The sequence below is a fragment of the Delphinus delphis genome, chromosome 10, assembly GCF_949987515.2.
Source record: "Delphinus delphis chromosome 10, mDelDel1.2, whole genome shotgun sequence".
Classification (NCBI taxonomy): Eukaryota; Metazoa; Chordata; class Mammalia; order Artiodactyla; family Delphinidae; genus Delphinus; species Delphinus delphis.
Genome location: NC_082692.2, coordinates 40,577,114 through 40,594,624, shown reverse-complemented (window position 1 = coordinate 40,594,624; position 17,511 = coordinate 40,577,114). Strand labels below are relative to the sequence as shown.

Here is a 17,511-nt window from a genome sequence, read left to right as displayed (position 1 = left end):
TTTGAGGCGAGATCTGAAGGAGGTGAGAGAGGGAGTCAGGAGGGTGTCTGGGGCAGAGAGTTCCAGGCAGAGGGAGAAGCCAGGGTCAAATCTCCTGGAATGTTTGAGGAGCCTGGAGGAGGACTGTGGGCTGGAGCAGAGTGGGCCAGGGGCTTGGGGAGGAGATGAGGTCTGAGAGGTAAGGTGGTAGGTCATGTGGGGTCTTTCAGGCCATAGTGAGTTCTTGGGTGGGTGGTTCTCTGAGATGGGTGGTTCTGGAGGGTTCTGAGCAAAGAACTACCCTGATTTAACTGACCTTTTAAAGGGATCCCTTTGCTGCTAAGTGGGGAACAGGCTGTAGGGAGATGAGAGGGGGGGCCAGGAGACTAATGGGGAGGCAGTTACATCTAGGTGAGAGCTGGTGGGGACTTAGGGTGGTGGTGGCGGCATGATGAAAAGAGGTCAGATTCCATACGTATATATATTTTTTAATTTTTTAACTTAATTAAATTAATTGATTAATTAATTTTTTATTTTTGGCTGCCTCAGGTCCTAGCTGCGGCACGTGGGCTCCTCGTTGTGGCGTGTGGGCTCCTATCTAGTTGTGGCACGCAGGCTCCAGGGCTCGTGGGCTCTGTAGTTTGTCGCACACAGGCTCTCTAGTTGAGGCGCGTGAGCTCAGTAGTTGCGGTGTGCAGGCTTAGTTGCCCCGCGGCATGTGGGATCTCAGTTCCCTGACCAGGGATCGAGTCCGCGTCCCCCGCATTGTAAGGTGGACTCTTTACCACTGGACCACCAGGAAAGTCCCATCATATGTATATATTTTTAAAAATTTTATTGAAGTATAGTTGATTTACAATGTTGTGTTAATTTCTGCTGTACAATAAAGTGACTCAGTTATCTATGTATATTCTTTTTCCTATTTTTTCCATTATGGTTTATTACAGGATATTGAATATAGTTCCCTGTGCTATACAGTAGGACCTTGTTGTTTATCCATCCTATATATACTAGTTTGCATCTGCAAATCCCAAACTCCCAGTCCATCCCTCCTCCATCCCCTCCACCGGCAACCATGTCTGTTATCTATATCTGTGAGTCTGTTTTTGTTTCGTAGATAGGTTCATTTGTGCCATATTTTAAAGTCAGATTCCATACATATTTTGAAGATAAAGCCCACAGGGTTTCCTCACAGATTAGGTTTGAAGGACGAGTGGAAGAGAGGACCAAGGATTGACCCAAGATTTTGGGCCCAAGCAATTGGGAGGATGGATCAGCTGAGATGGGGAGGACTTCAAGGAGAGCAGGAGCTCAGCTTGTAACGTGCTGAGTTTTCGATGCCTGCGGACATCCAAGTGGAGACGTGGAGTGGGCAGTTAGATCTACGAATCTGGAGTTGGGGGAAGAGGGATGGCAGAGGTGGAGGTGGGAGTCATCAGTGAATGTATAAGTGGTGCTTTGAACCCATGCTTGTGGCCGAGATGACCAAGGGTCAGTGCTGATGGAGAAGGGGAGAGGGCTAAGGACTGAGCTAGAGGCTGGGGATGGGGAAGGGGACCAAGTGAGTCCTTGCAGCAAGCTGCCCTCTCCCCTCCCCTCCCTGTCACAGAGAGGTCCCCCACAGCAACCCCTGCACCCCCATGCTTCTGGGACCACCTCTGTAGAGACGAGAGCTCCAGGGACCTTGAGATCAACCGGAGGTTTAGCACAGCTGGGGCAAGGAGGTTGTGAGGCTAGCTAGGGAGTGGGTGGAGGTCAGATCACAAAAGGCCTTGTTGGCCAATCCAAGGAGGGGAGGCGCAGAAGGAGGCTTTGGAATTAGCTCTGTGGCTTCAGACAAATTATTTAATGTTCAAACCCAGTTTCCTCCTCTGTAAAATGGTGCTCATGACTAGCCCCTTGGGGGAAGTTGGTGAGAATTCAGAGGAAGTGGTTGTGAAGTGCTGAGATAGAGTTGGCCTCTGAAATGGTAGGTCATCATCATCACTTTGTCCTGGAGGCTGGGGTGGCACTGAAGAATGTTAAATGCAGGAATGGGGGGATGGATGGATGAGTGGGTGTCCTCCAGAGACTCAAGATTAACCTCAGCCATGGCTGGAAGGGAGGAATTTCAAGCCCAAGGGTGACCAAAGCAGAGAGTATGAAATGGGCCTGACTGAGGTCGGGAAGGTGCAAGGTTCACTGTCCTGTCTTTGAGACCCGGAGGCCTGTCCCCGTAGTTCGGTGTCTCATAAGCTTCTCTCATCTGTTCATCTGTCTCTAGGCTCTCTCTGTTTCTGTTTCTTATCCTGTTTATCTTTCTGACTCTGTCTTTTCTGTCTCTCTCTTCCTCTCTGTCTCTCCATCCCCTTCTCTCTTCCTCCATTACCTGCTGCCTTTTCAGGTCTGGGCAGGGTCTCAGGGCTATGACAGGAGTTATATCCGCAGTGTGTGACAGCCCAGACTGGCAGCAGGTCCCCATGGGACAGCTCCAGCTGGGGGGTCGGGGGTGGTCTGGGTGTGTCTCTGAGCTTTTTGTGGGGTCTCCCCTATCTCCACCCAGGACACCTCGCATTTTAACAGTGGTGCCAGGAAAGGGGATGACCTGATGGCAGGGGGTTGTCAGTGATGGAGAAGTTTCTTTGTTTTTTTTTTTAATTGAAGTATAAAGTATACTTTATACTTCAATTAAAAAGTATAAATTGAAGTATAGTTGATTTACAATTTTATGTTAATTTGTGCTGTACAGCAGAATGATTCAGTTATACATATATATACATTCTTTTTTCATATTCTTTTCCATTATGGTTTATCACAGGATACTGAATAGAGTTCTCTGTGCTCTACAGTACGACCTTGTTGTTTATCCATTCTACATATAAAAGCTTATATCTTAGAATCCCAACCTCCCACTCCATCCCTTGAGAGGTTTCTTTGGGGGCCTCCCTGGTGCCCTGGAAACCCCTGCCCTGAGGGAGGGACACCTGGGGAGGTGGGTGTCTTCTTTCTGCTGACCCAGCTGCCTTGTCGCCCAGGTTGGTGGATGACCGCTGTGTCGTGGAGCCCGCGGCTGGGGACCTGGACAACCCTCCTAAGAAGTTCCGAGGTGAGACCTCTGCTCCCCCCACTAACTCCCCTCCCCCTCCTGGCTGCTGAGTCATGGACCTCGGACAGAACCCATTCAACCCAGGGGCCCAGTGGGCGGGTTAGGCAAGGTGCCGCCCACAGCCCCCTCACACTGCTGCCTGTGGAACCCCCATCGGCTTGAACGATGCCATCTCGGCAGGATGGCCTCTGCCTTCATTTTCCGGGGGCCACACCCCACTTCTCAGGGGCACACCCACTTCTGGCTGGGGGCCCGTTCTCCCCTGACCGCCCCACCACCCACAAGGCTTTCTTTGTCTGTGTGACTGGGCGTTTTCTGAGGGAACAGGGGAAGAAAAGAGAGTCTCCTCAGGTGTTAGGAGGCCCAGGGTGAGAGCCCTTCTCTGTGCTGCATGGTGAGGGGGTTGGACCCCATGGTCCCTGGGCAAGTGCCTTCCCTCTCTGTGTCCTCCGAGGTCAGTGGGCGCCTCAGCCCCGCCCCACAGGCCCGGGGGCCCTCGTGAGGATGAAGTGATATCCTGCTGTCGCTGCGCCCTGCAGGAGAAGGTGTCATTGTGGTGCTTACTTGTGAGGCTGAGACAGACGGGCAGACGGAGCCTGGGCGTGGTGGGCAGGTTGGGAGCAGGCAGGAACACGCCAGGCCGTGCCACCTTGGCTGCCCACGTGGCTGCCCCTCTGGGGAGAGATCAGCTGGGATTGTCCTCGAGAGGGATGCGGTTGAGGGAGGGGAGTGGGATTTACCACAGTCCTGTGGCATCCTCGGCGCTCTCTGTCTGCTGGGGGCCTTGCCTATCTGTCGGAGTGTGGAGGAGATAGGAGGCTCCTCCCAGGCTGCAGGGGGGCCCCACATCTATTGTTCTGCTTCCATCGTGTGCCTCTGAGTGGGGTCTTAGGTCAGGACGTGCCTGGCTCTGTGGGGCCCGCCTCTGGCACTGGACCTTCCTCACCACCGCACACCCCTCTGTCCTGCCCCATCTGGCCGCACTGCCTCTCACCTCATCCCCTACCCCTGGCCCTCCCTCGTTCCCTCTCGCCACACCAGGCCCGCTGCTTTTCCTCACATTTATTAGCCGTGCTCTGGGTAGAGATGGGGGTTTCGGGGGGTCGTGTGGGCTGCCTGCTTGGAGGTACAGCCCCAGCACTTTCCCGGAGCCAGGAATAGGAGAGCTTTGATTTCTGCTCTAGCTGAGGGTTTTGGGTGAATTCTTGGGAAGAACGTAGAACGGAAGAGAGTGGTTGAGGTCCCGAGGCTGGGCTGTGCCAGGGCAGGGAGGGGACCGGGGCTGAAAGGAGGTGGGTGGTGTGTCTCGGTGTGTGCAGTCAGCTGTGTGGCGTGATTGGCGGTGACAGGGAGGTGGGTGTGGCAGAGGAATATTTGCCCTCGAGTTCCGGTAGACAGAGTTTGGGGCCAATTTTTGACAACAAAACAGCTACTTAGCAGAACAAGTGCTCCTTTGACTTCTTGTCTGCCTCCCACTCCCTCCTTTTTCTTCCTCTTTATTTTCCCAAAGCCCGTGAGCAGGGCCCACCCCAGCGTCGGGGGCTGCTCCGTGGTCCCCGAGGCTGTGCTGGGCCCCCCCAGCTCCGGGAGATGCCAGAGGGGCTCAGCCCCCAGCCTCCTCCCCACCCACCCTGCTCCTGGCCTGGCCTGGGTGTCTTGCTGAGGCGGGCAGAGGCCCTTCTGGACCCCCTGTGGCCCAGCGTGGACCTGAGAAGAGCCCACCTTCTGGGACAGAACCAGGTCTCTGTGCAGCCCCTTGGCTGGCGAGTAAGTTGGAGCGTGAGAACCTGGGACAAGAGACACAGACTCCAACCTCTTCAGCTTTGAGGTTGAAGCCCAGAGAAGAAAGGTTGAGCTTGGCCTCCAACCCTGGAGTCCCGGTTCTCATTGTTCCATGTTTCTCCTGCAAACAGCCCCTCCCTGGAGGGAGGTCCCAGCAAGGGCATGGGGACCATGGCAGGCATTTTAGAACTTGGTCGGAGCTCATCAGAGATGGCCAAGGTGTTCTGAGGCCACCCTGGGGTGGACCCGGCCTTGGCTGGGAACTGTGGTGTCTCCCTCTCTCCCTGCACGGCTCGCGCCTCCTTCACCTGCTGACCCCGGAGGCCCCCAGGTTGGGTCGGCCAAGCCCGTGAAGCCCCGGCCCTACCTCCATCAGCCTCTGGTTAGCTCCCTGTTTGTGGTTTCAGCTCCTGCACCTTTCAAGGCCATCCCAAGCCCCGACATGTTCAGGGAATTTTTTCCAGAGTTTGCAGGGCCCTGGGAGATCCAGGCTGCCAGTGCCCCAATGTGTAGGGCACCCCACGCCAGCCCAGCCTCCCCGACCTCCGCTTTGTTGTAGGGGTCTTGGGTTATGGCTGCTCAGAATCCTGCTCTCCTGGCCAGGCCAGGTCTGGGCAGGTCCCCTCCCACAGCATGGGCGTGGGAGACCCACTGCAGAAGGACGCACCTCCCCATCCACCTGGGAAGCTCAGTGCTCACACCCCCGGCTAAGGCGACCCCACGAAATGTGTAGCAGTCACTTACCCACATAGTGGGCGGCAGGTGCCGGGGAGGGGGCTGATGAGGGGACCTCCCTGTGCTTGCACCCTGGGTGCCCTCCGCCCCCAGCCTCATGCCTCTGCTCTACCTGCCCATCTTCCAAGTCTGGTTTATTGTTACTTTTATTAAGATCCGCTTCAACTACTAAAACGAAAAAGTAAAGAGAAAGATAACACACACCAATGCACCCACTACTGAGCTCTCTCAAATCCTTTTTCCTGTGTTTATTTCAGGTCTTTTTCATTTTTAAAGAGATAGCATCTTATGCATGTAGCCAAAGCCCCCTGTGCCTTCCCCTGACCTCTTTCTCTTCCCCCTCCCCAGAGGCAGACACTCTCAGAAATTGGTATGCCTCATTCAGGGGCCTGTTTTTATGCTTTTGCTTTAATACGTAGAGATATTTCTATGATGAATTATATAGGGTATTCTTTTCCATTTTTCCAACCCTGTATGTTGAAGGTAGCCTTCTGTACAAATCTTTCTGCACTTTTTTCATCGGTGGCTTCTCTTGTTGCGGAGCACAAGCTCTGGGCGCGTGGGCTTCCGCAGTTGTGGCACATGGTCTCAGCATTTTGTGGCTCACAGGCTCTAGAGCATAGGCTCAGTAGTTGTGGCGCGTGGGCTTAGTTTCTCCGCGGCATGTGGGATCTTCCCAGGCCAGGGCTCGAACCCGTGTCCCCTGCACTGGCAGGCAGATTCTTAACCACTGCGCCACCAGGGAAGTCCTCTGCACTGTCTCTGAGACTCATCTGTATTGACCCGCATGGCTCTAGTTCATCTGTTTAATTGCTATGTAATATTCCACTGAGTGAGTAAACTGCAGTCCTTTTATTGGTTCCCCCGTTGATGGACGTTTATCTCATTTGCAGCTTTTGGTAATTGCCAACAATGCTGCAGTGAGCCCCCTGTACACGTATGTCTCCCTGGGCTCGCGGGCAAGAGTTTCTTGGGTGTGTTCCAAGGGAGGGTGACCTGGGTGAGAGGCATCTCTCCTGTCTTGCTAGGAACGGCCCTGCCGCCTTCCATGGGGGCTGTGAGTGTTTACCCCCACCCCTTGCCCCCGTTCACCCCTGCCAGACTGTGGGTGCATGGGGTGGGGGTGCCCTTGCTGCACCCCTATCCTGGCTACACTTGGTTTTGTCCCACTTAATTGTCTTCCAGCCTGCTGGGTGTGAAATGCCATCTCACTGTGGTTTTAATTTGCATTCCTCTGACTACTTGTGAGACATCTTTTCATATGTTTATGAGCCGCTTAAAATCTTGTTCTTCATCTTTTCTTTTTCCTCTTTATAAAAGTAATACAGGGCTTCCCTGGTGGCGCAGTGGTTGGGAGTCCGCCTGCCAATGCAGGGGACACGGGTTCGTACCCCGGTCCGGGAAGATCCCACATGCTGCGGAGCGGCTGGGCCCGTGAGCCATGGCCGCTGAGCCTGCGCGTCCGGAGCCTGTGCTCTGCAACGGGAGAGGCCACAACAGTGAGAGGCCCGCATACCGAGAAAAAAAAAAAAAAAAGTAATACAAATACAGGCTCTAGGATCCAGGAGATGGGAGCATCCCATCCCACCCTCACTCACCTCCTGTTCCCATCTCCAGGGACAACCCTACTAGAGAATCCGACTAGGTAGTTTATTCATCCGGTTACACCTCAAAACGTTGTGCAAACATCCATCGAGAATCTGCTCCCACGGCCCTCTCCCATCTCCACTGTTGTCCCTCCAGGTAACCACTTTCTTTAGTTTCTTACGCATCCTCCCGTGGTCCTTAATGCAACTGCAAACATATGTTCAGACTTCCCCGATTTTCTTACCCTGGGGTAGCATTCTATATGCACTGTTCTATTCTTTGCTGTTTTTACTTTATGAGTCTTACTGTGGATAGATCCTACTGGAGATCTTTCTATATTAGTATATAGAGGTCTTGAGCTCTCTTTCTCTCTCTTTTTTTCACTTAAAAACTCATATTTGTCCATATCCTGGACAACTGTGAAAACAGTGTTCCTATGGTTTACAAGTTTTAAGCATTTCAAAAATTTTTTTTTCAACTGTGGTGAATAGCCACGTGAAGTTTACCATCTTAACCACTTTTAAGTGTACAGGTCGGTGACATTAAGCACAGTCTCATCAGCCATCACCACCGTCCATCCACAGAACTGCTTTTCCTCTTGTAAAACTGAAGCTCTATATCCATTAAATAATAACTCCCCATTCCCAACCCATCCCTCACCCAACCACCGTCCGACTTTCCATCTGTATGAATCCGACTAGTCTTAAGTACGTCACATGAGCAGAATCGTACCTTATTTGTCGTTTTGTGGCTTATGTCACTTAGCATAACGGCTTCAAGGTTTACCCGGATTGCAGCCTGTGTCAGGGTGTCTGACCACCCCGCCCTCTCACAGCTCCATAGCTGTCCTTCATATGGCTCCATCGTAATTTATTTAACCAGTCCCCTCTGATGGGCACGTGGGCTGTTTCTAATCTTTATCATTCCCGACAGTGCAGTGAAGACCCTTGTCCCTTGTCATTTTGTACAAATGCAGCTGTGCTCTTGGAATGAAGGACCCGTGGGGAGATTGCTGTGTCCAAGGGAGGGGGCATCCGTGGCTCTGATCTTTTGTCTTGCGCCTTGTCCAACAGTGTAATAAGAGAAAGCAAACCCATTCACCCTTCTCATCGTTTCTTCTGCTTGCTACCCCAGGTTTTGCTTATTCCGGGAGAGTTTCTCTCTCGGCCCATCCCTCCACTTTCTCCCCTCCCCCTGCCCCCGGCAGCATGCTGTCGCTGTTGTAGATTCTCCACGGTCACCTTTATTAACCCAAGTATCATAGTCACACCTGAATGTCTCACCCTGTCAAGTCCTGCAGTGCTCTGCCTCACGTCTGCCTTCCACCAACCACGCGCCCTTTTAGTTTTACATCAGGACCGAATAAGCTTTGCATTCTCTTCTGTAACCGCAATGGGGTCTTCAGTGTTCTGTAAGTTGAGTCTAAATGTTAAAGATTAGAAACAGATGTTTACATGATTTATACAGGGTTTATGTGTAATTGTGGCTGGATAACTTTATTGCCTGTGATCTGTTCTTGTCTCGAATCCCCTGCTAGTGCTTTGCAGCCTTGGTTGGGCAGCAGAACCATTTGGGATCGGGGGTGGGGGTGGGGTGTGCCTTTCACGATGCATATCTGCAGGCCTTGACCCCTACCAAGATCTATGGGGGAGCTGAGAGTTTGTATTTTTTAAATCTTCCCCCGCCCCAGATGATTCTGTGCAGTGGTAGTGAGTTTTTGGAGTATTGCATACCTTAGTTTCAGGGAATGTCAGCTGACTTTGCTAAAGGAATATCCTCTTGTCTGCAGCCTCACCAGCCCTGTGCCCCCGCACCCACAGGTGCATTCCCCCCAGCACACACAGTCCTTACGGTAGGACACCCCCCTGGACCCAGACTTTTCTCTTGGCCTTTGCTGCTGCTGGTCCTGCGTGGGCCCGGTCTCCTGGCTACCCTTTCACCCTCTGTCCTCTCTGCCCTTCTGCCCCACAGTTTGGTGAGAAGGAAGGTTCTGGCCCCCCTTGGGTTTTGGACAGGGCCGCCTTTGGGCAAAGAGCACAGCAGAATAAAAGCATGGAGATGTGCATTGCTCATAGGGGTGGGCCACAAACATTTTAGAGGGCTCAGATCATTTATTCATTCAACAAGCTCTTTTTTTTTCGACTTGTGTTTCTTTTCTTTTTTTTAAACCATTTTTAAAAATTGAAGTATAGTTAATTTACAATGTTGTGTTAGTTCCAGGTATACAGCACAATGATTCATTCAGTTATACATAATGTGTGTGCGTGCCTGCGTGTGTGTGTATATATATTCTTTTTCAGATTCTCTTACATTATAGGTTATTACAAGATATTGAATATAGTTCCCTGTGCTATACAGTAGGTCCTTGTTATTTATCTATTTTATTTTTTATTTTTTTCTCAGGAAAGAAGTTTTATTTCCAAACCCCTAGGAAGGCATTACACATAATGGAGATAGAAACCCAAATTAAACCCTGAAACAAACAGATGGCTGGATACGGGTGGGCCTGCAGGAGCAGAAAGTAGGGGAGATGTGTTCTAGACGGGGACCTCACCCTGCAGCCTGAGTCTGTATATTAATGTGACTATTCTGGGGAAGGGGAGTTGGGAATCAGAAATCCTCACCCCACCAACCCCAGTGTTGCCCGGGATGGTTGGGAGGAAGAGGAGGCAGCACGTTGGGGCAAAGACGTCACCAAGTCTGACCTTGGCATTTACTGCCTGCTCTGATCCCCAACATTCCATAAATAAGTTACCCTGCATATCTCAAGTTGAGCTGGGGAGCAAGCAGAATAGCCCCAACCTCTGAAAGCAGAGGCAGGGCAGCCTGGGACTGAGCGGGGCTCCAGGAGGACACAGTCGCACTCTTGCTTCGGCCTTTGCCGACACTCGGCAGCTGGGCGTCCATATGCGGCTCCTCTCCCCTGCGGTGACAGGGCCCGTGCTGACGCGGGCTGGGCTGCTTGGCGCTGTTGGTACGCCTCTTGCTGAGGTTGCTGGGCCAGCTCCAGGTCGCTAAGACCCAATGTGCCTCGCGACGGCTGCTGCTGCCTCAGGGACAAGGCGATCAGGTAGTCCTGGTCCACCTGCTGCTGCTTTTCTGGGGAGCCACTCCCACCTTCTGCTCCAGGTCCTTGCCCAGGGAGTGACTTAGGTGAAAGTCAGAGTCACAGAAACAGCTGTCTCCGTCCACGTTGCGCAGGCTCTCCCACACCACTTGCTCCTCCTGTAGAAAGCCCTGGTCGGTGACCAGTAGGTACAAGTGCCCCTTGTGCTTAGTCATAGTGCTAAAGTGGTCGTTCCGGAAAAAGATGCTAAGTTCGCCCTCCTTGGCAGTGTTGTTAGCTCACACAGACCATGGTGGGTCCGCTGCGCGGCGGTGGTCTCCAGGAACTGCTCTGTAGTCAGGCCTTCTGTCCCGAGGTTGGTGTCACCGGGGTGCTTGCAGGTGATGATTGGTTGTAACTCAGTTTCCCACCTGCACTCACAGCCTCAGGACTCTGTGGATCAACAAGCCAGCCGTGGTACAGAGGTACGCCTAGTAGGTCAAAGGCACTGCACTCGGGTGTATACTCAAAATCAGAGACACCTGTGAATAGCACATTGCCATCCAGACCTGTGGCCAGTTTAGGCAGCACTGTCATTGCATCGTCCACATTCTGCTGAAAATTAAGCTGAAGTCCTTCTGACTTCTCCTGGGGCTTGATGGACAGAAGGCAGTCTCCAAGGTGGGCCATGACCTCATCTGGTGCGATCACTTCCTTCTATTTAGCTATTTTATATATAGTAGTGTGTATCTGTTAATCCCAAACTCCTGATTTATCTCTCCCCCCAACACCCCCCATCCCCTTTGGTAACCATAAGTTTGTTTTCTGTGTCTGTGAGTCTCTTTCTGTTTTTTTTTTTTTTTTTTTCTGTTTTGTAAATAAGTTCATTTATCTCATTTTTTTAGATTCCATATGTAAGTGATATCATATGGTATTTGTCTTTCTCTCTCTGGCTTACTTCACTTAATATGATAATCTCTAGGTCCATCGATGTTGCTTCAAACAGCATTATTTCATTCTTTTTTATGGCTGAGTAGTATTCCATTGTGTATATATACCACATCTTCTTATCCATTCATCTGTCCATGGACATTTAAGTTGCTTCCATGTACTGGCTATTGTAAATAGTGCTGCTGTGAACACTGGGGTGCATGTATCTTTTCAAATTAGAGTTTTCTCCTGATATAAGCCCAGGAGTGGGATCAACAAGCATTATGTGACATATATATAAAGGAGGCATGAGGCAGGGCCCCGTCTCTGTGATCTGCTCCCCCAGGGACCCCTGTCCAGGTTCCCAGCACAACCGTCTTCCTGTGTTTCTGCTGCGGGAGCACTGCTGATTGTGGAGGCACTGCGGCCTGGGAGGGGTCTTAGAGGCTGTGAGCCCAGCCCTGTGCCCTCCTGGGATTCCCTCCTGTGACGGGGAGCTCACTGCCTCCCAGCACGGCTCATGCTATCGTCAGGCCCAGTCCCCGTGCCAGCGTTTCACAGGGATCCAGAATCCTCTATCTCTTCACATCACACTTTAGAATAGGATTTTCCAACTCATGCCTCCTTTCCAGAAGTAGAAAAATCTGACATCCTTTCTGGAGTTTGGGCTTGTGAAAATCATTGATACTTTATCTGTGTCCAGAATAAAAATCAGGTAATAAAGAACCTGTTTCTGGAATTCTGATTGGCACTCTCTTAGGTTGAGTTCCCTAGCAGAGTCTACAGCGGGAGAATTATTGAGGAGGGGTCCCAGGAGGAGTGTGAGGGCGCCGAGCAAGGAGGTGGTTTCGGGGGAAGAGAGGCCTTAGGAGGCTCATCCCACAGGGACCACTGCAGGCGGTCGCCTCCTGCTGCCAGTGGATGGAGGACACCCCTTGGGGGCTGGGGGGAATGTAACTTCCCAGGCATCTGTGGGCAAGATGGGGGTGGGCCAGAGAAAGGATGCTGATGTGAATGGTCAGCTGCCAATGTCCACAAAACCTGGACACAGACAGGGCATGGGGTGGTGGCCCCAGGGCCTCTGACAAATCTCCCGTGGGGAAGACGGCACGCGTCCGCCTCCCAGGGGGGGTCCCACTCTCAGACCTACTTCTGGGCCCCTCCATTCTACTCAGCACAATCCAGGATGCTCCCAGTTCCACGGGGGTCTTCTGACCACTGCCTCTCTACCCAAGAAGGGCGGCGGGGTGGAGAGGGGTGGGGAGAGCAGAGGTGGGCTTTGGGGGCAGGGCTGCAGGCCAGGGTTTTCCCCTGAGCCCCGCATGAACCGAGCTCCCTCCTTTTGCCCTCCCTCCTCAGACTGCCTCTTCAAGGTGTGTCCCATGAACCGCTACTCGGCCCAGAAGCAGTACTGGAAGGCCAAGCAGACCAAGCAGGACAAGGAGAAGATTGCCGACGTGGTGCTGCTGCAGAAGTTACAGGTGTGTGTGCACAGGTGTGTGCACGCGCAGGTGTGTGTGCCCTGTCCCAGGCCACATGCCTCAGTGGACTGTGGACTGCACTTCAGCTGCCAGCCGGGCCTTCAGCTGGACACCACCGTGCAGTGAACGACCTGTGCAGCTGTACATGGAGTTACCAGGGGCTCCTAGAGACGGTGGCTCCAGCGAACCTGATTTAAGAACTAGTCTTAACCTCACCCCTCATTTTATAGAGTTGGAGCCTGGGGCCCTTCAAGGGGACTGGGCCATTGTGCTCATCCTACGAGTTGGCAGTGGGGCTTAGACGGCCCCTGGGTCTCTGGCCGACCTTGGTGTGTGGTGTGAGGGCCTGGTGGTTGCTCTCAGGCCTCTCAGTTTACATCCTGGGCGGTTCTCTCTGGACAGAGCTCAGGGCGTCCAGCCCAATCCCCATGGAAAAGAGAGTGGGAGGATTGGCTGTGGTCAGCAACGTTGCAGCCTGCTTCTGAGACCCTCCCCCGGACCTGGGGCCCCGCCCCCCATCAGGCAGACCTTGCTTCCCGGTATCCCCTTCTCTGAGGAGGTGGTGTGAAATGGGGAAAGGGTGGGCCCGGGTGGGCCCCACCCACAGCTGTGAACTGGGCTGGAAAGAGGGGGCTGGGTGTGGGCTGCTGAGCTCTGTTATAAATAAGGCCGTCCCTCATCCTGGGCTGGGGGCTGTCGCAGCTTCTTCCTGCTGCCGCCACAGGCCCAGGCTGAGCTGTGGATCTGGCTGGGCGTAGGGCATTCACGCGTGCGCAGACACTCAGAACCACACGTGGTCACACAGCCGTACACTGTAGGTTTGGGGAGAGTCACGTGGTACCTGGCGTGGCTCCCCAGCAGCCCTCCTCCCACCAGCCTCCGGCATGAGGCCCGGATAATGGGACTGAGGAGATGAAAGGGTCAGAGGGGCCACTGCCCTCAGAGAGAGCCGGTCTGACGGAGGAGACAGAGCCCCACCTCCAGGACCCCCCCGTCTGATGGAGGAGGCACAGTGTATCCTCGGGCAGCTTCCAGTCTAACGGGACAGAAGAACCTAAAATGGTGTCCCCAGTGGGATGCAAACCAAATCCTGGCGGCATCAGGGTTGGATCTGTCAGAGTTGGATGTGGCTCGTCAGGGAAGGCTCCCTGGAGGCGGTGGGCTAGGAGCACACACAGTTTGGGGAGGGAGGGTCACAGAGGAGTGAGGGTGGAGGGGAGGAGGAAATGCTGCCAAGCACACCTGCCGGTGTCTGGGCTGGGCCAGGGGTCCCCTGTTGGGGCACCAGGGGTCTGGTGAGGCAGGGGAGTGAGGCACAACTGTAGGTTATCTGCTGGGGGTGTTGGGGCGTAGGGGGCTCACAGGCCTGCTGGCTGCCCCCTCCAGAGGGAGGCGGCGAGGAGGGGCCTGAGGGGAGGAATCTGGTGCCGCTGGCTGTGTGCTGTACACACTCTGAGCCTCGTTCTCTCGTCGGTAGTGGGAGGAACAGGCCAGGTGGCCTCAGGAGGGTCACTCTGGGTGCAGTGCCAGGACCTGCATTGTGTGGGGGGTGGGAAGATGTGTCCCTTCAGTAGCAGGCTTCTGGGCCCGCCCTCCACCTCTGTGCATGTCTGTGCAGCATGCGGCCCAGATGGAGCAGAAGCAGAATGACACAGAGAACAAGAAGGTGCATGGGGACGTCGTGAAGTACGGCAGTGTGATCCAGGTGTGACGCCGGGGCAGGTGTGGGGGTGAGGGGTGCCAGTGCCATGGCACCAGCCAACCTGGGACTGTCTCTGTGACTGCGCGTCTGCCTCTACGTGTGCCCGTTGCCGTGTGGCCTGAATGGCTGTGTGCACGGGTGTGTGTTCAGCACTGTGGCCACCAGCACAGATCTGGAGCCCCGAGGTCCAGGTTCACATCTTGGCTCTGTGACCTGGGCCAGCTACTTCACTTCCCTGGGCCTCTGTTTCCCCAACTGGACAATCAGGCCAGTGACAGTACTTCCCTCTGGTTGCTGTAAGGTTCCTCGAGCTACTACTCTTAGGGTGTTTAGAACAGCGCTAGCTCTTTGTGTGATCACCCGGGTGCTGGACTGGGTGTGTGATTGTGCGTGTGGCCATGTTTGTCTCGGTCTGTTTGTCCAAGGGTCCAGTGTGCCCCCCAGCCCCCCGCTTTCTGATGGGCTGGCCTCCTGGGGTGACCTCACTCCCCCCCCACTGCTTGGCCCCCCGCCGCCTCTCAGCTCCTGCACATGAAAAGTAACAAGTACCTGACCGTGAACAAGCGGCTGCCGGCCCTGCTGGAGAAGAACGCCATGCGGGTGACGCTGGATGCCACGGGCAACGAGGGCTCCTGGCTCTTTATCCAGCCCTTCTGGAAGCTGCGGAGCAACGGGGACAATGTGAGGACAGGGCTGGGGGGAGGGGCCTGCTGGAAGGCGCAGGCCACAGCACCAGGGGGGCTTCTCCAGGGTCTTTGGTGTGGGGGCTGCATGAGCTCATGCCTGTTTCTTAGGGGGCAGACTGGCCAGAGGGAAGCCTGGGGGCCCGGCCGTCCCCACCCTCACTCTGCTGCATTCTGTCCCCATAGGTGGTTGTCGGGGACAAGGTGATCCTGAACCCTGTCAACGCTGGGCAGCCTCTGCATGCCAGCAACTATGAGCTCAGCGACAATGCTGGCTGCAAGGAGGTGAGTGGGGCGCTGGGCTGAGATAGGCTGGGGTCAGGGGCCCCTCACGGGAGTGCTTGCACCTGGACAAGTGTCTCCCGAGCAACAAAATACAAAGAAACTGTAAGGGACTAAACCTACCCGCACCCATGCACAGTCAGGGCAACGATGAACAATAAGATACAAAAACGCCAAAAACCAGCTGCCACTTCTGAGGTCCCAGGAGCAAAAGCCAGGCACTGCACATGATGCCCGCACCACCGTGGGGGCGGGCAGATCGCCTAAGCCACGCCTCCGACCTAACCCATGGATCTGCCCCTGACCTCAGCCCATTTAAGGGACCAGCGTCCCCGGCCTCAGGGAGCAAGCAAGGGCATCTGTTCCTTGTTTTCACTCCCTCCTGCTGTAGCCTTGCTTGAATTTCTCATCTGGTCTCTTACCTATTTCTCCTGATTAAAGAGGCCAAGAACCTGGGGTGGTAACAGGGTGGTGGGCTGATATAGGCTGGGACCTAGGACCCTTTATGGGAGTGCTTGCCCTTGCACCTGGACAAACATCTCCTCAGGCAACAAAATACAAAGAAACTCTAAGAGACTAAAAGGAACTGCACGCGTGTGCACGCGTGCACAGTTGGGGCAAGTTGTGAACAGTAAGGTACAAAAAGGCGGAAAAAACCAACTGCCATTTCTGAGGTGCTGGGAGCAAAAGCAGGGTACTGTGCCGGGCACCACCAAGGGGGCGGGCAGGCCACCTAAATCGCTCCTCCGGCCCCATCCATGAACCCGTCCCCCGCCCCCCGCCCCGCCATATAAGAAGAGTGAGCAGGGCCACCTGTGTCTTATTTTCCCTCCCTAGTGCTGAAGTAGGAGTCCTGCTAAAGCCTTGGCTGAAATTTTCATCTGGACTCTTACTCATTTCTGTTGATTAGAGTCCAAGGACACTGGTTGATAACAGGGCCAGCCTGGCAGCGGATGGGTGTCCACGTAGCCACCCCGCCCCGGGTTGCTTCCTCCAGTCCTGTCTACAGCTGGAGGGGCTGGGTGGGCCTCCCTGCTCCCTGCTCCCTGCCTGTCTCCCAGTGTCTGCCTACATTCTCCACCCCACTGGGTGGCGGCCCCAGGGCAGCTGGGCTGGGGTCTGGGGGCCCTGGTTGGGAGAAGACACCCCCCTGTGCTCTAATGGGGGCTGAGCTGGCCTCCCCTCACCCGCTTCGGGTCTTAGGCACAGGCCCACTCCCCAGCGGCTGGGGGCCTGCCCGGCCTCACGGGTCTCTGTGCGCTTCCGCAGGTCAACTCTGTGAACTGCAACACCAGCTGGAAGATCAACCTGTTTATGCAGTTCCGAGACCACCTGGAGGAGGTGTTGAAAGGGGTAAGGACTGGGAACTCCCCGGAAACAGCCCCGCCCTACCCCCACAGGTCCCCCTGCCTGCCTGCCCCCACCTTCCAAGCACCCAGCTCTGCTCCCTGTCTGGCCCTCCCCTCCATGCTGACCCTTCTCTGCCTCTGCACCCCCATCCGGCCTCCCTCCACTCCCACAGGGCCCTACCCAGCGGCCCCAGCTGGTCCTCCGCTTCTCTTGTCTCTGGCCTCACAACCCCCCTGTCCATCCTTTCCCAGTCCTGGCTGCTCTCACTTTGCTGTCTTGCTAAGGGGGTGGCAGTGGAGTGGGGGTCCCCATCCCCCCACCGTGGGGTGGGCCCAGATTCTTTGAGCACCCTGTGCCCTCGACACCTCTCCACGGTTCTAGGCCAGGCCCCCTGCCCTTTGTGCCCTCTCGGGCAAGGATGCGAGGCTGTCGGGTTGGGGCCTGTAGGACATAAGGGGTTGGCAGGAGGGGCCGCCCTCTCGGAGGGCTAGGTGTGCACCCCACCCTTGGCTTGCTGGCTCAAGAAGGAGCTGCGCCAGTATCTGAGACAGGTGGGCTCCTCCCCCGGGAGGGTCCTTGTCTGCCCTGAGCCCACGCCCTGCCGCCTGCAGGGAGACGTGGTGCGGCTGTTCCACGCGGAGCAGGAGAAGTTCCTGACGTGCGATGAGTACAAGGGCAAGCTGCAGGTGTTCCTGCGCACCACGCTGCGCCAGTCCGCCACCTCGGCCACCAGCTCCAATGCCCTCTGGGAGGTGGAGGTCAGATCCCTGCTTCCGGCGCCTGGGCCCCAGCCCTCCTCTGCAGCCCTGGGCTTCCCCCGCTCCTCCTCCCCCTCTAGGGTGGGAGGTCCACCCCCATCCGTCTCTCGT

General features: G+C 54.9%; 1 protein-coding gene and 1 pseudogene across 1 annotated transcript in view; one reads left to right on the top strand and one right to left on the bottom strand.

Annotated features, from left to right (window-relative positions):
• ITPR3 (inositol 1,4,5-trisphosphate receptor type 3) overlaps positions 1–17,511 on the top strand; it is a 66,715-nt gene that overhangs the window by 11,785 nt on the left and 37,419 nt on the right. Inside the window, exons 2-8 of the mRNA XM_060022001.1 lie at positions 2,994–3,064; positions 12,504–12,625; positions 14,244–14,330; positions 14,850–15,008; positions 15,197–15,295; positions 16,562–16,645; positions 17,254–17,400. Of these exons, the coding sequence (XP_059877984.1) occupies positions 2,994–3,064; positions 12,504–12,625; positions 14,244–14,330; positions 14,850–15,008; positions 15,197–15,295; positions 16,562–16,645; positions 17,254–17,400 (769 nt within the window). The remainder of the gene's footprint in view (positions 1–2,993; positions 3,065–12,503; positions 12,626–14,243; positions 14,331–14,849; positions 15,009–15,196; positions 15,296–16,561; positions 16,646–17,253; positions 17,401–17,511) is intronic.
• On the bottom strand, positions 9,753–10,925 carry LOC132431843 (ubiquitin carboxyl-terminal hydrolase MINDY-1 pseudogene; annotated as a pseudogene).